The sequence below is a fragment of the Numenius arquata genome, chromosome 5 (assembly GCF_964106895.1).
Source record: "Numenius arquata chromosome 5, bNumArq3.hap1.1, whole genome shotgun sequence".
NCBI lineage: Eukaryota > Metazoa > Chordata > Aves > Charadriiformes > Scolopacidae > Numenius > Numenius arquata.
Window position 1 is genome coordinate 40,668,379 of NC_133580.1, and position 24,369 is coordinate 40,692,747.

At 38.8% G+C, this 24,369-nt stretch overlaps 2 protein-coding genes across 2 annotated transcripts in view; one reads left to right on the forward strand and one right to left on the reverse strand.

The window, feature by feature from the left end:
* RXFP1 (relaxin family peptide receptor 1) overlaps nucleotides 1-20,721 on the forward strand; it is a 43,517-nt gene extending 22,796 nt beyond the window's left edge. Inside the window, exons 3-18 of the mRNA XM_074147584.1 lie at nucleotides 2,148-2,252; nucleotides 3,055-3,160; nucleotides 4,411-4,482; nucleotides 5,587-5,658; nucleotides 6,842-6,913; nucleotides 7,747-7,818; nucleotides 9,176-9,250; nucleotides 9,533-9,604; nucleotides 10,550-10,621; nucleotides 11,370-11,441; nucleotides 12,681-12,752; nucleotides 15,145-15,216; nucleotides 15,445-15,674; nucleotides 16,963-17,373; nucleotides 17,871-18,089; nucleotides 20,420-20,721. Coding sequence (XP_074003685.1) covers nucleotides 2,148-2,252; nucleotides 3,055-3,160; nucleotides 4,411-4,482; nucleotides 5,587-5,658; nucleotides 6,842-6,913; nucleotides 7,747-7,818; nucleotides 9,176-9,250; nucleotides 9,533-9,604; nucleotides 10,550-10,621; nucleotides 11,370-11,441; nucleotides 12,681-12,752; nucleotides 15,145-15,216; nucleotides 15,445-15,674; nucleotides 16,963-17,373; nucleotides 17,871-18,089; nucleotides 20,420-20,721 — 2,096 coding nt within the window. The remainder of the gene's footprint in view (nucleotides 1-2,147; nucleotides 2,253-3,054; nucleotides 3,161-4,410; nucleotides 4,483-5,586; nucleotides 5,659-6,841; nucleotides 6,914-7,746; nucleotides 7,819-9,175; nucleotides 9,251-9,532; nucleotides 9,605-10,549; nucleotides 10,622-11,369; nucleotides 11,442-12,680; nucleotides 12,753-15,144; nucleotides 15,217-15,444; nucleotides 15,675-16,962; nucleotides 17,374-17,870; nucleotides 18,090-20,419) is intronic.
* A 553-nt stretch (nucleotides 20,722-21,274) lies between these two features.
* On the reverse strand, nucleotides 21,275-24,101 carry C5H4orf46 (chromosome 5 C4orf46 homolog). Its single transcript, XM_074148089.1, has 2 exons — nucleotides 23,929-24,101; nucleotides 21,275-23,824 (listed from the first exon to the last, which is right to left on the reverse strand). The coding sequence occupies exons 1-2, from the start codon at nucleotides 24,082-24,084 to the stop codon at nucleotides 23,669-23,671; spliced, it is 312 nt and encodes a 103-aa protein (XP_074004190.1). The 5' UTR covers nucleotides 24,085-24,101; the 3' UTR covers nucleotides 21,275-23,668.
* Between the last annotated feature and the right edge of the window lie 268 nt (nucleotides 24,102-24,369).

Genomic DNA, 24,369 nt, shown 5'->3' on the forward strand with positions numbered 1-24,369 from the left:
TAAATCTCGCCTTCTCCACATACATTGTATTCCCACTAGTTTCTTCAGGTCCCAGTTTCTGAATCCAGTCTTGCAAATGAAAGCCAATGGATGTGCTCCAGTGAAATATTCAGTGACAGGAGGAACCTCATCACAGCAGCAGGTTTATAAGGCACTCACAACTTGGCAAAGGATCTGTTCTCATCGCTTCATCAGTTACAGATTCCCTGTTGCAGGTAGTCCTAAAACTGAGCTTCTGCTGAGCATTTAAAACAGGCAGCAGCAATATTTCTGCAGGTTTGCCAACATCCTTCATTTTGTCCAAAATGCATTAGGCAGATTCTGAATATCAGCTTAATGACTTAAACTGGCAAAACTGCTAATGGATCAGAGCATACCAGGTGCTCTTGAGGAAGTTATTTAAATGTGCTTAAAAACCTTCTCTGAGTGGGAAGCTGGCATTCTTGCAGGCCATAAATTAATTCACATTAATTTTTGAGCGAAGAAGGCACTTTTCAAGTCCGTCTTGTCTCTTAATGGGGCAATTCCTGAAAAGAGAGACTTTGGGTTACTTTGAATCCTTTATCTTTTCAATTTATGCGTAACAAATGAACAACTAGATAAAAGATAGTTTGCCTGAAGTCAGTTAGCGTTTCATAATATCTGTTAATTAGCATGTCCAGTACATCTTTGCAGCTCAGGCAACTAAGAGGCAGGCATCTCTCAGAACAGCTCCATCTGCTGACGCTCCCATGCAGGCTTCAGGAGATGCTTTCAAGGCAGTTTCCATACCTGGCTGAGAAAACAACTGAGTTGCAACGGGACGTGAAAAATGAGACATCATTTCAGAATGGTAAAAGTTGCAAAGAAGTAAATATATTTTATTTCTCCCTGCCTATTTTGAAGCCAATAGATATAGTAGTAATGCTTACTTGAATATAAAGATTTAGAGAGGCATGTCTGTGAGGAATTGTATTTAACTAAACAATTTCCATGTGAAACTGCAGGGGGAAAGATTGTGGCTAGCACATCATAAAAGAGAAACTGAGACTGTAATGACTAACAAAGCAGAGCCATCCTCGGAGTTCTGATATAAACGTGGTTTGACAGCAGGTATCATTACAAAGAAATGCTTTCAATTATCACTGATGCTTTGACTCACCAGCTAGCGAGTGCCATCCTAAGGAGTATTTCTGCGACTGGTGCATATTCATTACATGAGATGTTTTAAACTAAAAGGATGTGGGTGTTGTCAAAGCTGAAGAGAGGTCAGACTCTAATTAAACTAGAATCAGATCACAGCTTTTAAAGGCAAACTCATTTTTTTTTTTTCTTTTTCTTTTTTTTTTCTTTTTTCTTTTTTCTTTTTTTTTTTACTTTTTTTCCTGGTGCTGAGTATTCCTGCTGTGTTTTGGAAGTGGTTACTTGATCAGTTAGTTTACAGATGACAGGCTTCCAAGAAACAGGTCTGTAGTTATTTCCAGCACCACTGTATCCGGAAATGCCCATTTGTGGGAAGGAACTGAAAGATCTGCTCTTCAATTTTCACCTTTATGGCCATAAACCACTCTCTTCCAGTACATCTATGCACAGTGACCAGATTGGTAATATGGAATAATGCTTTGTTTAAGAAGATGCATATTAAGCTTATCTCAAATGTACTGACTTGGCTATGTTACATCACATCACCTATTCTCTTGAAAAGCGGTGTTCATTTGGTCTTCCTCTAGATTTTCAGGAAAGAAATTAGAGGCTGTGATAGTGTGAGAGAGCTCTCTGAAAGAAGTGCTTGGAGTCGTAGCAATCATTTGAGCTTTCCTGGACAAACCTGCATGTTTAAGGAGATGGGAAAATATGGTTGTCTCTTGTTTTTAGAGTCCTACAAAACCAAAATGTTCTGAAGCGAAACATTGTGCTTTTTTGGTGCAACTGTCACAGAGAATGTTGTTGTTGAAGGCAGAATAAGCTGTTCCTACTATTCAGCTCATAATGTCTGTATGTATATGTGATTAGGCAGCTGTATAAAGATAAGATCACCTAATAATCTATGAAACGTTCTGGAAAAAACCTGTTATTTAGTAAAACTTGATGCAACTAAATTTAGCGAGGGTTTTTATACTTTCTATTTCTAGTCTAACCTGTCTTCTATTTGTGTTTTATTTTATTAGAAGACAACAATGGATGGTCTCTGCAATTTGATAAACATTATACAAAGGACAAATACAATAAACTGAAATCTCTGTATGCATTTCAGGCAAAGACACCGGAGTGCTGTGAGTAATTACTGATATTATTTGTGTGGTTATTACAGATGATACCTAGAAAGTATATAGCAAATATCAGAAAGAGAAATGTAGTTCAGTTTCATTGATAGTAAAACAGAATTAATATCTCATATGAACAAATACATTGAAGATAATTTCAGTTCCATTAAGAGTGATTCATTTCCTGTAGGCCAAGGGTCAAACATATGCCAATTAGGAAGGCAATATAAATGTTTATCTGAATATATTAATGCAGCTGGAAAGACCATGAAACACACATCTTTCAGAGTGAAATGAAGGCAGCATTCCTCCAAATTCACTTCTTCATACATCAAATGATTCTGGGCATATTTGTCCCTTTGTACAGATTTTCTGACTGACTAACTTAAAGCAGAGAGATGTGGAAAAGGGAGCAAAGAATTCCTGACCCATTTTTACCCCATTTTCACCTAGACAGAATTGTGCTTATTCTAGTAAATATAAGAGGACTGAGTAATCTAAAAAAGCACCACAAAAAATATGAAAAACTGCTTGCTACCATTCCAGATTCCTGTACAGCAAGCCTAAAATCAAGAGCTTCTACAAGCTCTTTCACAGAGGTCAGCAGGTAACATAACGTTTTGTGTCACTTTATTGTTAGGTTCATCCCAAGTCTAAATCAATTACGTAAAAACACATGCCTTAATTTCTGTTTAACACAGCCTGGTATATCTGACTTTGTGCTCACTTTTATACGGTATTTCTTTTCTCCCTGTCCTACCGCACCACCCATCCCACCTTTTGGCACAACCACGTTCTTGCTCTCACGCAGTGGCTGGTGCTGTGCCAGCAGAGTGCACCTGCCAAGGGCTGGAGATCTTCTGCGATGCTGCCAAGCTGCGTGCTGTCCCGTCGGTCTCTCCAAACATAACCATAATGTAAGTAGAGCAGAGAAGTGGTCTCTTGTTCTGTTCAGGTTTGACTGTCAATCCTACAACCTTTTCACAATTACAGCCTTATAATTATGACCGGTTGGCTCAGAAGGTGGTTGTGAAAGCAAAGTGTCTCTCTGCTGACAAGTCCTTTAATGTTTTAAGTACAGATTTTCACTGCATGAAAGGAGAGAAAAGGAATTAAAAAACTCTGTGAAGTGATTGTTTCATGTTTGTAACAGTGACTTGAGCTAGCAACAGTTTCAGGAAATCTAAAGAAATCTTCAAAGGAAATGTTTCTTTTTAAGACACAATGCTCAGGACCTTTTTATTATTCTGTGATTCTGCCAATATTTCTAGTCTATATTCCTGGCAATAAAGCCAATAACCTTGAACTCAATGGAACTACCTGCTTGAGCAAATCTTTTTAGTTCTCATTCGATGTCTCTGAATATGCCATTATTTAAAAGGATTTAATCTGGGCTGGGTCACATTACGTATGTGTAAGTCAAACTTTTAGAAGAGATCAGGGAATGGTTGATATTGCTTTTAGTTTGCACATCACTGTTTGAGAGGCCATTTTCTGTGTGGTGAGCAGAGGGTAGCATCACATGTCCTTACCTGAGGATCTACTCCATAGAGCAGGGGTACGAACCTTTCTGTTCGGCTCCGAGGTTCTTCTTACTGGGTCCGTGTTCAAATACCGCAATACTTCATAACAAAGACTGATGTGGAATGTCAAATATGTATTTAAACTGGCTGTTGGCTCGGGGTCAACAAAGACTTCAAAAACAATGCCTCAGTTCTAGCTGTAGAAAAAAACAGTGAGTCGGTTCAGCCGGCTTTCAGGCCAGGCTTTGCTTTAATCCAACCTGCACAATTTCTATTCTTGACAGGACACTTCAGTCGGTGCCCAATGGAGATGGGGACATATGGACACATGCAACCAGGAAATAAACTCTATATGCATTTGAAGTTTGAAATAAATCTGTGATTTAGTTTATACTCGTATTTTCTTAACTTATCTATTTATTATTTTGTTAGTTGCCCTGGGGACATGGAAGAATATTCTTTGATGATAAAGTATTTGGCTTAAATATATACAAATATTGAGGCAAGTAGAGGTAACATATTCAGATGGTTTCATGTTGCTTTTATTATTTAACACTGTGAAAGCTGTCCTTATTGAATAACGAAAGTGGCAGTACTGTAGGAAGCTGGGAGAGTAATTTTACTGTGTGCATTCATTCCTACAGGTCTCTTCAGAGGAATCTACTAAGGAAACTTTCTGCTGACATTTTCAAGAAATACCAAGACCTTAAGAATCTGTAAGGGAGCATTTCCACTTAAAATATCTATTCAGTGCCTTAAATATTTACCTTCTCCCTCTCACATATGCACACACAGAGCTTAACATCTAAGTGACAACCTGCGGGTTATACTCAAAATTCTGTTTTGTCTTACCCTTCAGTACTTCATCTAATTGTGTAACCTGTTTGGCTCAAATAGCTTGATTTGACATCTCCATTTTTGCAAAACCATAGTTTCTGCATATCTAGGCTTTTTTTGCATTGACTATTTTATACCAACAAATTGCTGAACTTTCATCATATCTGAAGGAAGTTATATTTACAATGAACAGTAATATTCCAAAAGAAATTAACTTAATCCATTTATTCTGCAGAACAAAAATTTAGAAACTCAATCTTCTATTATCATGGGGAGCTTACTTACATGGCATTTGGTTTTACTCCTAATTACGTCTGGTACTAATTTCACAATGCCCTAACTAGTCAAATTGTTACAGAAGTGCAATACTGTGATATGTTTTGTGATGTGTAGCATATATGTTGTTCAAAAATCATAACCTTTAACAGGTTTTCTCTATATAGAATTAGGGAAATTAACAATTAAATGCAACAGTCTAGAGCGGGGCTCTTATGTCACCAATTCGAGGTGCTCGTAGTCTAGAAAACTTACTGGGCTGTAACTTCTCTGGAAACTGCGCTGTACTGCAGCGCCACCTTGTGTTCAACGAGTTAAGTGCCATTCTTAAAGTATTGAAAGATACCTTCTCATCAAAAGAAATAATCGTTAATATGTATTGATATTATTTAATGTTAATTAATTATGATTACTTAATATTAAATTTCGCACATTTCTGATTGATAACTGTACATTTTCAGAAAGCTTTTGAGTAGTGTTTGGTGCAAACCCATTTTGTAAAAGCCAATGTCAGATTTCTTATGCTTTTTAACAGAAATGTATCTGGACGCTTTACTGACTGTATTGTCAAATTTAAGATGTACAAAGTTTGACAGTGTCTTTTCAAGTATCACACATGCATTCAGTTTCATTGAAAGATTTTAATTGGTTATTTACACTAGCTTTGAATTTGCATGTTTAGAGAATTAACAGTTGTATCTTCTTAGGTACCTTCAGAATAATAAAATCAGAGCTGTATCTGAACATGCTTTCAAAGGTTTATACAACTTGACAAAACTGTAAGTATTGCTTTTTGAATACTGAAGTAAAGAGCGAGGGGAATTGCTCTGAGAGTCGCTATGGACGTCTTGCTCTTATTTGATTCAGTGTTAGGAAGCTGCAAAAATGGTCCAAATCTTGAACTCAACAATTGGATTGAGAAAGCAAACACAGATTAAGAGTTATCTGTGCAAGTTTATCTGACAGGACAATACTTTCAAAATACGAGTGGGCTCCATATTCCTGTTCCCCAAACCTGCAGAGTAGAAGAAGGAGACAGTATGGTAGTTACCTGCATAAAGTCAGAAAGAATGAAAAAGAAAATAAACCAAAAGCAATAGTTTGTGATGAATCAAAACTCTTTAATGTTATATTTTGATTTACAGAAGCAAGGAAAAGTAACCAGTATGTGTAATGAGAAGAACACTCTTTCCCTTATTTTGCAGCAGCTTTTTGAAAGGTGTTTCTAACTTCTGAGGAAAACACTTGGTGAAAGAGACGATACATAAATCGTGTTGTTCAGTTCAGCTTTTCATCTCTGCAGTGTTTTTGAAAGGAAATTTTTTTTACAATGTTGTACCTCTTCTTTTTCCGTCACATGAGTGTGGTTGATTATCTGTTATTACAGCTGCTGTTATTGCCTTCCCAGACCATTTATAGTACAGCCCCTCACTTCATTTATCAGGCTTGCTTTTTCCATGATTCTGGTATCTACATGTGACCGACATCCTTAGCAGAGACTGAACGGGATCCTGGGAACATTCGTGGAACGAATCACTCCACAGAAGGAAACTGGGAAGGGCCTAAAATACGACACAGTGAAAATATGTAGCCTGTTGTGTTTTCCTACAGATAAGACAAAATGTTCACCATAATTGTTCTGTAAGTCCTCACTACAGAGAGTCCTGCCCTGCTCTGGCATTTCTATGAAAGACACAAGCCTGCACGTTTCCTTCTGTCACAAAAAAAATGGGCTTTCTTGGGGAGAAAGAGACTGGAATCATGTATAAGGGGCTTTTTGCTTACTTAGTTGGATATTTTTCAAAGCAAAGCATGAAAAATTACCCTAATCAAAAATCATAATTATGAAAAAATTTAGCAGTGTTCTGGTAAATTATAAAGGAAAAATCTCAGAACTCATTTTCATGCATCTGATGCTAGTTAGTCATTCTATTCATTTATCTTATCTTGGTCTTGTTTCAGATACCTGAGCAACAACAAGATAACCAGTTTGAAGCCTGGTGTCTTTGAAGATCTACACAGGCTTGAATGGCTGTATGTTGTTTTCTTATTTGTATGTTTATTTTCTTAAGGACTAAATGAAGCAAGACAAAGAAATATTTGGATTGCTTTCATTTTTGTGCAGAGCGATACTTTATACTAGATAATAACTAAGGAACTCCTGTTGCACTGTGCAAGGTAAAAATCTGATTGACTTTGGTAAGAGCAGAAATTTGTTCTTGGGGCCTTAATGGTTCCAATGACTGATGACTTTTACAATACTAAATAATGTTTATTAGTAATTGTTTGTTACAAATTAATATATTCAATAACTCAGATATTATAAAACAGTAGAAAGATTTTTTGGGGGCAGTAAATAGTTCTTGAAATATTCCAGACAAAATGACTGTCATAACCTGAAATATTTGTTTATTACTGCTTTCCAGACAGATGAAATTTAAATACTGTTTTGACTGAGTAAAGTTATTAAAAATAAGCAATTAATAATATACCTAACATATTTCTCTGTGTTTTGAACTGAAGGATTGCTGTGGAACACCATTATGTGGTGCTACTTTGTTTTCACAGGGAATTAATTCAAATTCTTGATCAAAGAATTTTGAAAACTGGCAAGAAAATATTTTTTTTTAAATTGAAAACAATTACTTTCTCTGAGCTAAAATTTATTTCTTTAAAAATGAAAGTCTTCTGAAAGGAAATTAATTCAATGTATACCCTGACCTGTTACGGAATAGTGAATTAATTTTTTAAGTAGTTTGGGCATTTGAAGAAAACCACTTTGATTGTGTTTGTTGTTTTTTTTCATCTGTTCAATTTAAGACTGCAGTCAATTATCAATCTGATACATGCTTTGCTGTAATTCATAGGATAATTGAAAATAACAGGATAAATCGAATCTCTCCATTAACATTTTATGGACTCAAGTCACTTATTCTTCTGTAAGTATGGAATAAGAACCAAAAGCATTATTGTCATGGTTTGAGGTAGAACGAAACCAATTTTCTTTCCAGTATACTTATTGCTATTACACCCAAGGTCCGCTCACTTTGTTAATTGCCCCGTTGGAGGGTTGGAAGCAGAAGTGTGTAGCAGGGTCACACCTGTGGGGAGGAGTGGACAGGACAGGTGACCCAAAACCGTTCAACACGGTATTCCATCCTATCTGCATCATGCTCAGTATAAAGCTGAAGGATCAAGCGGTCAAGCCTCTTCTTCAGTAGCTGGCGTCTGAGGCGGCTCTTGTCTGGTCTTCGGCCTTTGATCCCAAACCCAATTCTTGAATCCAGTGCCCACCTGCTGCTGAGTCCCAGTGCTTGCCAGTGATGTGATCTTCATCCTGGTGGCTCGATATTGGCTTTGTATATATTTTTATATATTTCATTATTTTCTTATTAATATTATTAACTTTTTATTGTTAGTATGTCATTAAAGCTGCTTTAGGGGGAGGTTTCCAACTCATAAATCTTTCTCCTTTATTCTCTCTTCCTTTGCCTTCTGTCATGTGTTTAGTGGCCAGCCCAGCCTAAACCACAACAGTTATTTAAAAGAACAGAACAGAAAGGGCAAATATATACATAAGAATCTTTTTATAATGGCTGTGCTTGCTCAGCACAGAGTGCCAGCAGTACACCTGTAGCTTTTTCTTACCCCCAGGTGTGATGTGCTGGCGTAGGAGGATTTGGCAGCAACAGACATGCGGTGTCTGGAAAAGTATAGGGAGAAAAATGGGGGGAAATGGTAAAAAGAAGCGTCCTTGAGAGAGAAAGGACACGGCAGCTGCAGTAATAGGTGGCAGATGTCCTCCAGAGCCCCAGTGCAGGAGGCAGGGGTCCCAAAGCTCCTGCCCCCAGCAGCAGCCCAGTCTCTGTCCCTGAGACCCTCTCTGTAACCTGCCGCTGCCCTCTCCAGCCCCAAAGGTGAGAGTCCCCCTACCTCTGCAGCTCAGAGGGAAACCTCCCTCCATCTCCCCTTTCCTCTGTCGTAAATAGAAGTTACCTGTTGTGACAGAACAGTCAAAACATTTATATTGAGTTGTTATGTTTTATTTTAAAAGCATTGAAGTGAACATCTTTCCTTTACCTGGTAATTAACAAGTTAAGGACAAAACACTGCTCCTCAGAATGCCACAAGGAAAATATGTGGAAGTTTAAGAAAAAAATTCTACCTCCAAGACTATGAGAAACGATTAAAGCTTTGACTGCCTTTTTTTCAAAAGCACAAATATAAAAGACAAGGGTTTTTTTCTGTAACATAATTTTTGGCAAATATAAATAGTTCTACTATTCTTTTTTTCAGAGAGATGATGAATAATTCTCTTGCTCGTTTGCCTGAAAAACCTCTGTGCCAATATATGCCACGACTAAACTGGCTGTAAGTCTACCTTATGTCACTATAAAAATATTATTTTGTTGTCTTTGTACGGCTTTTCCACACCACTTTTTCTAATGGGACACTGAATCCTACAGAGTGCCTGCTGGGTCACTGCAGGGCTGATGACCTGAAGGCATCTATTAGGTGTGCAGAAATACTATATGTCTGGTTCCCACTCCCTTTTGTGCAATCATGAAGTTCTGGTAGTATTTTTCTTTAATTATCTTCGAATAACTGCCTGAATTTATTTTCAGTGATTGATGTTTTGTTTTTATATTCCAGAGACCTTGAAGGCAACCATATCCATCATGTAAGAAATGTCACTTTCATCTCCTGCCACACTCTAACTGTACTGTAAGTAATAGGATGTGCTAGCCAGCCGGCGTGAGATATGCTTCTGTTGAACAGTCAAGTGATTTGTTACAGCTAATACTAAAGTTTCCTGACTATCATGGTTATTTAGATTTCAGGAGATTAAATTAAAATGTTCGGTTTCAAATGAGCGCCATATAGAATAACCACTGTTTACATTTATAGCAAAGTTCAGCATTAATATATGCAACTAAACTTCACTGAAGTGATTTTGACTGATAATAAGATTTAGACATTTTCATTCTGACTTTTTACTTGGAAAAGGAGGCAAAAATCTCATAATGAAAAGCAGAAAACATACAACATATGTAGCTTGTTTCTTCATTTTAACGAGATTGGTTGGTTGGTGGGTTGACTGGCTCATCAGTTTTAGAATTTTCCCCAAAGTTTGACTGATTACAATGGTGTTGTAATCATCTTCAGAAAATCCCTTCAACCTTTTGCTAGATTAGCAGGGTCCACTGTACCTGTCGCCTTCAATTTTTAACGCTTGTGCAGTACCCATATTCTCAGCTTTCTCTTTGCTTTTAAAATCCAGGTTGTTCATTTAAGTAGCAAGCTCAGTGGCAGATAAAATAGGGGTGAAGGAAAATTTGCATGGCCATGTGCCTGTGTCCAAGATGTGACTAGGTCGCAAGCCTTCCAGTCCACTTAATCTTCCTCCTGCCCTCAGCCAATTTATACCAGCCTCCTATAGGTGTGTGGATATATATATACACACACACAAACACATACGTGCATAGGCAATAAAAGTTATTTATCAAATGGTAAAACGGTAAGCTTCTACATCTGATTAGCTTGTTAACTGAATTAGGCAGACATTTGAAGATGCAGAGAAGAGAGAATTTTAAAAGTTTATAAAAAGTTTTCTCCAAAACCAAATAGATGTCAAGAAGCAGCAACGTAAGTTTTGTTTTATTCTTTCAGGGTGATGAGACGAAATAAAATCAGCTCTTTAAATGAAAACAGCTTTTCTTCTCTCCAGATGTTAGATGAATTGTGAGTTAATTTCTTCTCTTACTTCTATTAACAAGTCACAAAGTTTTATAATTTATATTACAAACATTATTTATCATAAATTCGGTTTCATATAACATGTCTGGAGATAGCACCCATCTTCAGGATTTTATTCTGTATATTTAGCAGGGAAGAAATAGTCAATATAATAATTCATATTCTATGAACATCAAGGATATTGGGGATTTTGCTCAAAAGATCCTTATGTTCCCTGAGTAGAATCATACTAATTAACCTTAGACCACCACAGTATCTTTTAGACTGGTTTGCCAGTTTCAGTCAGACTGAGATTTTTACTCCTCTGTCCACAGCTATTAAAATCTGTTAAGTGAAAGTAAACACATAGCTAAAGAGAAAAACTAAGGGAAAGATGTAGTGCTGGCTAGCCCGTGTGAGAAAATTCCCATCGTGAAACAGTAAATTTAATTTATTTCCAAGCTCCTACAACTCAAGTTAAGGGTATTCTACTTTCTTTTTGATGTAAATACAATAATAATAAACTACATCTCTAACTGACTCATCTGAACTAACTAGACAAAGAGAAATCTGGTGGATCTAGCTTCCCACCTAGCTTTAACAGCATTCTTTCAAAGTAAAAGTTTCCGATACCCTATATAATAAATAATATTTGGCAAACAGAATAAAACTGTCTTGAAATTGCAAAATTATTTGGTAAAATTACTGACCCTACTTAGAACTTACTGTATCCTACCTGTGTCTCTTTCTGCAGAGATTTGGCTAGCAACAAGATTGAATCACTTTCTCCATATATATTTAAGGATCTAAAGGAGCTTTCACAACTGTAAGGATTCTTGATTATTATGGTATATTACTGTATATTACTCATTTGATATGATGGTTTCAGTCATGAATACTGGGAAAGAAAACAGCATATTTGTATGCACCATTTAAGCCCTGCCTAAAAAATACTTACCCCAAAAGTAATTCTATATAACAGAACAGTTTTGTAGAAGATGTGTATTGTCATGTCCCAAAAGGTGTCAAGTTCAAATTCTACATTCTCTAGATCTTTTGTATATACAAAATGAGCTATGCTAGCTATATAATGAGAAATTAATGATTTGATGGGAATGTTTAATGTGATATCAGGGTTTGGAACTAAAAATAGATAATAAACATGCATAAGAGCATCATACAGATGCCTTGTTTGAAACTGCTTTTTTCTTGTGAAAGAGTTCCAAAAAAGCATTAGGTATCACAAAACCAGAAAGACATTCTCTCTTTTTCCCATGACGCATATATGGGCAAATTCTCAAATGCTGCTGCTGGAAAGTCCCAATCTTTCTCACGTAATCTGAAAGACGCACTAGTCACAAAATTGAAGACCTCTCTGAAGGAGAGGATGTAGTATGTGAAATAACTTATTTTTGTGCTTTTCCAGCATCCTTGGGATCCATCAAAATACACTGGGGCAATCAAGTGTGTAGAGTTGCATTTATTGAGTTTGACCATTTTAGTTACAATATCAAAATGAAAACATAAGGAAAGGGAGAAGAAAAAGGGGGTACCTAGAAACACTGTTGCACAGAGTGAAAGCATCTAATGCTAACATCTATTTTTACATTCCACTGCCTCTCTCTCTTCTTAAACTCACACAAATGATTACAAAAAATAGATTTCAGCAAATAGCAAAATCAATTGTAATTTATTTCTAAATGCATGCAGTTCAGCTAGGTTCTTTTACTGGAAAGACAAGTCTGGGAAGTTTAATAACTAAATTTTTCTATAGTCAAAACCTTTAAGCATCAGGTTGGGGGAGGCAGGGGTGGGTGGCTGGGGCTGTGGGGGGGGTTGTGTGTGTACACGTGGCAATAGCATGCCTGTGAAGCATCTGACTACTCTTTCCACTGGCTTACCAAGCTGGATAACACTAAATGAATGTTACCATTTGCAGTTGGAACTGCCAATTGTCCTCCCTACACGACTGGAAAAGCAAATGGGTTTTGTAGTTTGATTTTATTTTTACAACAAGCTGTAAGGAAGATGTTCAAAGTTACTTATGTCTGTGTTGTATTTACAGGAACCTTTCTTACAATCCAATCAAGAAAATACAAATAGACCAGTTTGATTTTCTAATTAAACTTAAATCCCTGTAAGTATCAAGTTTTTGTATTTTAGCTATATTTTCTTTGTGATTATGCACATCTCCTTCAGAAGGACATGATCCAGAATAGGTTTTATAAGAAATTGCCCTTGAAATAGTTCATAGTTTTCTTGATGATCCTCAACAATTTAAGCCTGGAAAATAATTACTAGCAATACTCAAACTTTCCTTCCTGACAATACCAGTTTCATAACGGATTCTTTTCCAACAAAAAGAGATCATAAATTCAGCTTAGAGGAGGAGGACATTGTCTTTTCTGCTACTACAGAACAAGATTAGTGTAACTCTCGTTTGACCTTGCACAATTTATTCACAGGGCTTAAGGGTCATGCAAAGTCCAGTTTGGGCTATTAATGACATTAGCCAGTACCATCAGGACATGTAAAGACAAGAATTATAAATAAATTTGGTACATGTACAAGTTTGGGTCATATTTCCCTTCTTACAGAATTTACTGCTAGCACCATGAAAAGAACACTATAAACCAAGTACAATTAAGCTGCCATCTCAGAGGGAGGTGGGACTTCTATAAACGTTTTTGAAGAGTTTAGGGGAAGTTTTTGTGGGTGCAATAACACAGGAGCTCCAACTTGAATTCTGCCAGCAGAGCTCTTCCTAAAACTGTGATAGTGCAGTGACAATCTCTGCAAATTATCCTGCAGTACATCTTTAAGTACATCTTCACAGGACACTGCAGGTCTGCAATGACCAGCTTGGTAGAGCACAGCATTGGCTCTTGTTGGTCACCATTTCAAAATCATAGAATCATAGAATAGTTTGGGTTGGAAGGGACCTTTAAAGGTCATTTAGTTCAACCCACCTGCAGTGAGCAGGGACATCTTCAACTAGATCAGGTTGCTCAGAGCCCCGTCCAACCTGACCTTGAATGTTTGCGGGGATGGAGCATCTGCCACCTCTCTGGGCAACCTGTGCCAGTGTTTCATCACCCTCAGTGCAAAAAATTTCTTCCTTATATCTAGACTAATTCTTCCCTCTTTTAGTTTAAAGCCATTGCCCCCTCTCCTATAGCAACAGGCCCTGCTAAAAATGGTTGTGGAAATAGAAAAAGAGATGTTTCCTTGGATAGGAGTGTAATAGGAATTTATGATTTGACCCCTGAGCTGTAGCCAGCAGTGCATATGCCTCTGTTGATCAGCCCAGCTTCCTCCCAGTGAGTTGGAATCTAGCGGCCAAATTCAACTAAATACTAAATCTGTACAAGTTTCATGAAAATAAGCAGCTGAACACAGAAAAGAATAACTAATTACCTCCCTAACAGTCAGGCTACAGCATATACTTTATCCATTATTTAACATCAAAGAACCCATGCAATTCAGTGACCGTGACCTTCTATGTTTTTAAGTTAAGTTGTTAAGTCTTGAGACAGATCTATAGGAAACTGTATATTTCACCAGTTTGTAGAACACCAGTTCCATCTTTGCTAGTTTGAAATAGTAAGAATGGCTGGAGAAAGACCATCCTAAGATTTATTACAGTGCTTAAATAAAACTAGTACACTTCCATATTGGGGGCTTTTTTCTTGTCTCCTACCAAAAGTGCCCGCCAGCTCACAGCAACTAACCAGTAAGCCTAGTACTTTTCTCCACTTTTGCCTAAATGTGCTCAGAATTCACATGAATATTGCATTCCAAGCATTAAACAGTGAATTCAAATAAGGCTTCCCACAAGGAGAACTAAAGACCTCTGACCAGTTGCACATTTAACCACTGGATGAGATGGACTGGAAAAATACAGGAGTTCTAAAAGAACAACTTACACAGTTTCACTTTACTGATCTAGCACTTCAGGGGGGAACAATACTGCCATTTTCTATATATTAAAAAATAAGCCTTAAAATAAGAAATCCCATTTATGTGTTACAAGAAACCCAGCGTTTTCCCTTACATGCCATGTTCTGTGTCCCAGCTTCCTGCTGCTCTTCACACAATGAGGACTGAATTCCTGCAGTGGTTTGTTTGTGTAGTAAAGCACTCCCTGGGATAAAAGACAAAAGAGACATGTAAAATATTACTATTGGAACAAGTTATTATTTTCTGAGATGATGAAAGAACATCAGTAGAACAATACTTTGGAAGGGTAACACAATAATCAGAGATTGAACTGCTGGGAGCACTAAAAGAGCCACCTTTGTGATTTTGGAAGAACAGCAAGTTTATTAGAATTAACTGCAATTTATTTTATTACAGTTTAGCTTTTACACAGACTTTCTGTTCAAGTTTCAAAGAGATGACAGATTACGTGCAGTTAAAGTTCATCTCTAGCTTCCTATATTCATAGAAGCACAATTAAATGCTCATAAAATTTGTTCATTTACTACTGAGTTTCTATGGCCTTTTTATTGAGAGTATATTGTTTACAGCAGCTTGGAGGGCATTGAAATTGCAAACATCCACAGAAGAATGTTTGAGCCCCTGAGAAACCTTTCCCACATGTAAGTAGATTTGCTTTCTTTGGTCTGAATTTTACAATTTACAGAATACTGGATAATTGAAAACAAAAGTGTATGAAAAGCAGCATGTGCACAGTTGTCAGATTTTGACAGTTTTGAATTAAGTTTTCTTCTTTCAGAATATGTTTTCTGAGTAGTAACTAGACAGTTTTGATATTCTGGTAACCAAACTAGAACTATTTCTTATCTGTTTTTCTTTTTCACAACCAGATATTTTAAGAAATTCCAGTACTGTGGATATGCCCCTCATGTGCGCAGCTGCAAGCCCAATACTGATGGGATTTCATCCCTTGAGAATCTTTTAGCTAGCATCATCCAGAGAGTGTTTGTCTGGGTGGTATCTGCCATCACCTGCTTTGGAAATATTTTTGTTATCTGCATGAGGCCTTACATCAGATCAGAGAATAAGCTTCACGCCATCTCAATAATGTCTCTCTGCTGTGAGTAATCCATGCATAAAAGTAAAAGAATGTTGTTTTAGTCTGCTCATAGCGTATATAATATTTGTTGTTATAATATAGTGACATATTTCCAGCATTGGATTAACTGAATTTTCATGTTGTTGCAAACGACGATACAAAATGCTGTCTACCTTATACATCAGGAGGTCTCGTTGGATGCTGCTTTTGTTCTGTACCAACAGGCAGCTGATAAATTCCAAAGGTTTCATGTTCGATTTTAATGCTGTGGGTATTGCGTCACACTCTCGTCAGCAAGGAGAAATAAAATTCCAAATTTTTCAAAGGCCCATAAACTTAAATTTTACTATGCATTTTTGAATAAATAACGATTTACACATGTGAACACTGTGTTCAACACAGATACTCTATTTTTCGCACAAGAAAAAGGTTACTTATGCAAACATAGAAAATCAATCAATCATTCCCAGTTCCCCAATGTTAAGAATTAGGGTCTCTTTTATTTTAGTCCTAAAGACAAGACAGGTTTATGGGTTAAGTAGTTGGCAGCAGAGTCACCATAATCTCAAGAGCCCTGTCTCAATACAGGAGAGTCTACGAGCATTTCACAGGTGCTATTAGTTGCATTTTGAAAGGTAATTGTCAACAGTGTTTAAAATTACTGCAATGTTTCTAAAGGCAGCATGACAGTGATTTTGAAACTTTGTTGTTTAACCATGGGAACGATCTGAACACCACCACACAGAACTTCTAGCCAAAATACCTGAGAAACCTTCAGCTCTGTGTTGCCAGTTCCTCTGCCCTTACCAGTCTTAGAAGACTGTGCACCCCAGTTTTGAATTAGCGTAAGGTGAGCAAACCAAAACCAAGCTTTGAATCCAGCAGAGAGGCCTTACACAAGACAAATTATCTCAAGCTAAATGTCAATGTCAAAAGGAGTAAGACGTAATGAAAAAAAGGGTTGCAAGGGTATTGCTATAAATGAAGCCATATATTTTTCTATTTGCAAACCAATTTTATCTGAACTTCAAAAAAGCAGGTTGCAAACAAGTATGAACCATAGGTCATCAGTCCAACTAAAAATTTAAAAAAAAAAAAAAAGGAATGGCACTGAATTATACTGCCTTAATTGTAATTCACAATAGTATTCTATCATTCCAACTATATTATTGATTTTTATATCTATATGTTAGCTGGCTTTTAATATGTACTCATATATACGTGCGTATGTCTGTTTTCCAATATACGTATACACAGAGAATGGGAAATTCAGATGTGTGAATAATGATGTTAAGCACTGTGCCCACAGGTGCTGACTGTCTGATGGGAATATATTTATTTGTGATTGGAGCTTTTGATCTTAAATATCGTGGAGAATACAACAAGCACGCTCAGTTGTGGATGGACAGTATTCATTGTCAATTGGTGGGATCGCTGGCTATTCTGTCAACAGAGGTGTCAGTCTTACTGTTGACTTACCTGACTTTGGAAAAATACATCTGCATAGTTTATCCTTTTAGGTGTTTGAAGCCCAGAAAATGCAGGACAATTTCCATTTTGGTTCTTATCTGGATAATTGGGTTTGCTGTTGCTTTTATCCCACTGAGCAATAAGGAATTTTTCAGGAACTACTATGGCACCAACGGCGTCTGTTTTCCTCTTCACTCAGAACAAACAGAAAGTTCAGGAAGTCAGATTTATTCTGTTGTAATTTTTTTAGGTAAGTTGCATTTCTTCTTTATATACAATTAGAGCTCCAAATGAACTTAATTTTCAACAAATTAACACAAATAAGATAGTTTTGCTGTGATATTCACACCTCATATTTAGATGCTCCAGTAGTAAGCACTTACAGACTTTTTCCAGCCTGAATATTTCACTATATTGGATGCACGAAGGGCTGAAAAAGTAAAATGAAACTAATGACCATTAAGTTCCTGAATGAACAGACTTTCTCCTCTGGTAAGGCCAGAGGAGAACTACATGGTTTGGATCATATGGCAGCCATTTATCAGGTGACACAGAATTAAATAAATAACTGAGTAGAGGAGAAAATTCAGTGTTCAGGTGAATACAGACTCAGATCTTCGGGCCGCTTAATTCTATGGGACCAGCAGTTTAGATGAAACATGTTTTTTTACTACCCAGCCTGCAAATACGTGATGTGAAATTGCCATTATGCTCTTAAATTATAACGCATTTCAACTTCTTAAACAGGTGTAAACTTGGCAGCCTTTATCATCATTGTGTTTTCCTATGGGAGTATGTTCTACAGTGTTCACCAAACAGCTATTACGGCTACTGAAATTCGGAATCATATTAAAAAAGAGATGATCCTTGCTAAACGTTTTTTCTTCATTGTGTTTACTGATGCACTATGTTGGATACCCATTTTTATTTTGAAACTCCTTTCTCTACTCCAAGTAGAAATACCAGGTATGTCCTTTCTTTTGTGACGCTGTTTCAACTGTGTGTGTATGAAGAGCGTTGTTTGTACTTTAGAAGAAAAAGAATTGAATATATTGAACTATGTTAGTATAACGAACTTTATGTTACATATCTATATATATGTTCACACAACATAATGAACTATATAGTTTTACTACTGCATTGAGCTATATCACTATAATCAAAGAGTGGTCACCTTTTAGTCTGCCAAAACAAACCTCAAAATTCGAATTGTTAAAGTCTGTCTCCATAGAATATCTATAAAATGTACAAAATGTATTTGAAAACCAAGGCTGAATTGCATTGGCTTTTCTCATCTTCAGTTTTGTTGGTTTTGTTGCCTAAATATGGCTCAGGACAATACAATGTTCCCTACCTTGATTTAATAATACAATTCTTACCCTGAAATAACTGTATTTTATGGACTAACAGTTCAATACATCAAGTTAGGTAAAGCTGTGCTTACCTTCTTTACGCTATGAAATATCAGCATATGGAAACAGCCTAAAAGACTAAAAATTGCACCTTATTTTTTATTCAGCAAATGAATGTTCTGCATTAGATAAACCTGATTAAACAGTAATTACTCATTTCATAAAGTTAAATACATTACAGAATCATAGAATAGTTTGGGTTGGAAGGGACCTTAAAAGGTCATCTAGTCCAATCCCCCTGCAATAAGCAGGAACATCTTCAACTAGATCAGGTTGCTCAGAGCCCCATCCAACCTGACTTGGAGTATTTCCAGGGATGGGGCATCTACCACCTCTCTGGGCAACCTGTGCCAGTGTTTCACCACCCTCAGTGTAAAAAACCTCTTCCTGAGACCTAGTCTAAGTCTTCCCTCTTCTAGTTTAAAACCATTACCTTGTCCTATCACAACAGGCCCTGCTAAAGTTTGTCCCCATCTTTCTTATAAGCGCCCTTTAAGTACTGGAAGGCCACAATAAGGTCTCCCCAGAGCCTTCTTTTCTCCAGGCTGAACAACCCCAACTCTCTCAGCCTGTCCTCATAGGAGAGGTGCTCCATCCCTCTTGATCATCTTCGTGGCCCTCCTCTGGACCCAATCCAACAGGTCCACGTCCTTCTTCTGCTCCAGAGCTGGACACAGTACTGCAGGTGGGATTTCACCAGAGCAGAGTGGAAGGGTAGAATCACCTCCCTTGCCCTGCTGGCCATGCTTCTTTCAACGCAGCCCAGGATATAGTTGGCTTTCTGGTCTGTGAATGCACATTGTTGGCTCATGTCCAGCTTTTTATCTACCAGTACCCCCATGTCCTCCTTCTCAGGGCTGCTCTCAATCTCTTCATTCCTCAGCCTGTATTGATACCGAGGGTTGCCCCAACCCAGGTGCAGGACCTTGCACTTGGCCTTGTTGAACCTCAGGAGGTTCACACAGGCCCACTTCTTGAGCTTGTCCAGATCCTTCTGGATGGCATCCCCTCCCTCAGCGTGTTGACTGCACCACTCAGAGCTTGGTGTTGTCGGGACACTTGCTGAGGGTGCACTTGGTCTCACTGTCTATGTCATCACGGAGAGTTTTAAGCCCCATCTGATAGCATTTATTTTTCCTTGGGGATACACTGTGACAACTTTGGAACTAAGCATCTGCTTGTTTCCCAAACTGTAGCCAATGTTACAGGCACCAGCAGGAATGTATTGGTATTACAACAAAAGTCGTAAAGCCAGAAAAACCGTGGGGAAGGGGAGAGAGAATTAAGCTTTTTCTGTGGCTTGGAACAGTACTATGTTTTAGAAATCAAACAGTGCAACAGAGGGCACCCGCTAACATCTTTCAGCACTTTAATCCTCTCCCTTCTCTGAATTCTTTGTGCAGAGGAGAAAACCAGCCTCTGAGGGGATACAGGGACTGGAGGATATCGCTCTGCAGGAAGACAGGACATCAGGGACATCATTAGGATTGGATGTCACTAGTCACAGGAAGAGACAGGGAGCAAAGCAGAAACAAAAAGTTTTGGGGGAAAGAAATGGGACTCGGCCAGAACAAGAAGCGTGCCAGGGCTAATAGAGAGCTATGGTGCAGCAAAGTAAGAGGGATAAATGGAACTACTGGGAGAGTGAAAAATGTCTAGTTTTGCAGGGAGTCCTGGAAACAGAGTGGGGGCTACCAGAGCAGTGCAAGCATAACAGTGAGAAGAAAAAGAAAAGCCCCTGCTGTGACATGAACTCAGCCTAGGAGTGCCTGACCCCCCTCTCGCCAGGAAGCTGGGCTGCACAGGCATCAAGTGCTTGTATTAATTAACGGGTACAAAGGCTGGAATGGATGTTACAGCTGCCTTTCTTTTTCCCTTCCTAAGGTACCATAACTTCTTGGGTGGTGATTTTTATATTGCCAATAAATAGTGCTTTGAATCCTCTTCTCTACACTCTGACTACACGACCTTTCAAAGAAATGATTCATCAGGTTTGGTATAATTACAGACAAAGAAGATCCAAAAGAGGTAAAGGCAATCGGAAAATGTACGGTCCGTCATTCATTTGGGTAGAGATGTGGCCAATGCATGAAATCGCACCAAAGCTAACGAAGCCTGTGCTTTGTACAGACTCCTCTGACGCTTCGGTGACTACACAGTCAACAAGACTAAACTCATACACGTAAATAAATACATTTTGAATCTTCACGGTGACATCTGCACTGTTAGCTTCACACCTGTGGGCTTACTGCTTTACAGCAATGAGGAAAAATGAGGGAGGTACGTATGACGCCTGGGCTCACCTGAACCAAAGCAGGAAGAAGAGGGAGCAGCGTGTCTGTTTGCAGGTAGAACTGACACAATAATAATTTTACCAACTCACGACGGTACCTGACATTTTGACAACTTATCCTAGATCATGATGAGAAGTCAGTTGTTTGATTTTTTTCCACCCAGAAGCTAGGAGTGTGGAAAAAAAATGAATTGTTATTTAAAATACCTCACCCAGAAAGCAGAATGTTTCAAAATCATCTGTCTTTGGGGGGAAAAAGGATTATTTTAATTAAATTTTTTTTTTTTTTTAAATTCTCTATTTCAACAGTTGAATTTTTTTAAAGACTTGATTGGTGTCCTCATTAAGAATTTTTTTTTCCCCTCCTTAAAATTTCTGACTGGCTCTATTTAGGCTGCAGCAGCTCTTAAAGTCTTTAGGGAGTAAGAGACTTAAGAAAAATATTTAAATTTCACAATTAGACCAGTTTATTATATTTGTCAAAGCCAAACAAGTGAAAATTTTATTCCTTTTAAAAAATTACCAACAATTCCACTCATGTAAAGACAATCCTGAAATTGTGATGATTGTTCTATTCAGATAGAACCAGAACTGCGGGGGGGGGGGAGAAGGGAAGGTTTTTTCCTCAAAAAACTGAGTGTCCCCCAGCTGTACCTGCTGGAAGTTTCCTCCTTCAGAAGAGCATCCTTCCCCGGAAAAACCGGACTAAGTATCCCAACTTGATGCTGCTCTTTTCCTGACTGTTTCTTACTGGGCTACCATAAGTAGCTCCCCACAGCTTGCAGAATTCAGAACATTTCAGTCTTAGGGTGTGTATCTCTGTATGTGGAATAATGGGAGACGACCAAATAGAAGACTTAGTAGATGTCATGACACCTACATTTTAATCATCTTGTGCATCTGACTGGATGCACTACAGTTAAAATAATTTAAGGAGCACAGCCACTCAGCACTTTTAGGGCATTATTTTACTTCCCAGTGTTACAAGGGTTAAAAAAAAAAAAAAATCTCATCTGAAACAATCTTCTAAAGGTACTTCCTTCACATACACTTACCAAAGAGAATCTTTTCCATCATGAATTACTACAGCTTCTCTAGTTCTTTCAGTACTGTGCTCACAGAGCGATAGCCTAGGAGTCCACAAAGGTAAAAGAAATCCTTCTTTTGCATTGATGATTTGAAGCTTTTTAAAATGAAGTTAAAAGACACTTCCAATGTTTGCACTTAACTTCTTAACAGTGTAAGAAGTAGAATTAAAAAAGTGTGACTCACACTTCAACTGTTTACAGAACTTTGGATTATCTTGAAATTGAAGATTGTTAAGCATCTTGTTTCCACTACTGTATGTTTTATTGAAATAAAAGATTATCTGCTGAACAAAACGACTTCTTTTCAAAATCAATTAGCAACATTTTGGGTTGTGGGATTAAAAACAGCTAAGTGAAATCCTGCCAAGTGGATTGCCTTTAACTGCGGCAATTAGAACCTCAATTTAATAGAACTTGTGTACTGTGAGGGGCCAAGCCCTCACAATGACTGTAACTGCTTTTGAGGAGATATGCAAGGATGCCTGTCCTTACCATTACTTCTGTCTTTCACTGAAGTTGATTATGGATATATTCAATATAATCTTTTTTTCTATGATTAACACCAGAATATTCATTATGTCAGATTTTTTTTGGTAACATCTTTATTGTTTTGATAAGAAAACTACAGTTTGTCTTTTAAAAAAGTCCTTCTACCAATAAAAACAGTCTGACTAATAAATCATGGTACAGCTATGTTCTCCTGCAGCCTCCCATTGCATTTTAGCGTTACTTTTTTCACATTGCTCTGGTAAAGGTACAGGAGTTTCAGTACAGCTATTTATTACAGATTAGCGATCTTTCAGACCAGAAGGTTATGTTAACAGTAAGCTTGAGACCAATTAACTAGTAATTGCTTAAGGCAAAGATATAAAATAGGACCAAATACTGAAAAAGCTCTAACATCCCTCCCAAGAGATGGGAGAATACATTTCACAGATTCTCTTCTAGCTGACGGAAGCCTTTACGTATAGTTCAAAATAATCCATCCTATCAGTAAACAACGCTATTAAGTTTCTATCATGCAGAGATATATGATCCATCATAAGGCACTTTATTACAACACAAGATAGTGTAAAATTGTTTGCAGTAATCAAACATCTTGCAAAAAGTCTGCAGCTTTATAGAAATATATTGCAATACTGCTAAAAATAGTAAGGTTTGGGATATGGGGCTTATTTAAAGCTCGTAAGCAAGCCACAACTTGGTATATTACCCCATCCTCAACATGAAGAAAAAGCGTGCATAGAGAAAACCTGAAGTTAGTTCAGCAAGTTTTTCTGGAGTTGGCAGGGTTTCTGCTGGTGACAGCTCTTAAAAAGGAGGGCTGACAATACCTCCTGGCAGGACACCACTTCCCCACCAGTAATGAGTTCTGGGCGTACCACACATAATAACTTTGCATCCACCACATCAGCAAAAAAAAAAAAAAAAAAAAAAAAAGCGGGGGGGGAGAGTATGAGAGTATTTCGTGTATGAGATCGCTTGAGCTGCAGTGGAAGAGGCTAAAAGTCACAACTGATTCCCTAAACAAAGTTATTTCACTCAGTGACTTACATACAACATCCACACGAGTCATCAAGTATTTCTGAAAGAACTCCGAGGGGAGCTGCCGAGGGAAAACAAAAAATCCACGTGAACTCCCTAAAAAAGGTCGCTTAAAAAAAAAAACAACAACAAAAAACCCAACACAAAACAACGGCAAAACCGCCGGACCGCAGCCCGTCAGCAGCGGGCAGCGCGGCGCGACCCGGCTCAGCCGCTGGGCTTCAGGGACTCGTACCCCTCCCTCAGCAGGTCCCGCCATGTTCTGAGGAACCGGGCGTTCTCCGAGCACTTGGTAGCCAGCTCCTCCACCTGGGCCGACACGGCAGACGTCGCCTCCAGGATCTTCGCCAGCGAGAAGGCGGCCTGCAGGAACGGCAGAGAGGTTGGGAGTCGCCGGTGCCTGCCCGCCCGGCACCCTGCCCCCGCAGGCGCCCTCCCTCAGGGGACTCCCGCCCGCCGGCACTCACGTCGCCGATCTGCATCTCCACCTCCTCCAGCAGCTCCCGCGTGTCGCCGGCCGGCAGCTCCGGCTGCCGCGACCCCTCGCTGGTCCTCCGGGGCTCGGCGGCAGGCGATCCCCCGGGTGCAGCTGCGAGCAGCGGCGGCGGCCCCGCCTCAGCCATCTCCCGCTCCTCTCGCCGGCCCCGCCCCCCAGCCCGCCCCCGGCGCCCCGGCTTCCACCGGTGAGGGGCGGGACGGGGCCGCCGCGCTGCACGCCGGGAGCGGTAGTTCTTCTCCCGCCGCCGTCCCGCTTCCTCCGGGCCTCGCCCCTTCAGATGTCAGACGAGCGAACCGGTTCGCGCCGCCGTGGAAGCCGGGGCGGGTCGTGCCGCCGGGAGCTCTGGGAGCGGTAGTCCCGCCGGTGGGACGGGGCGGGCCCGGCCCCTCGCCGGCACTCGAGTGCGCAG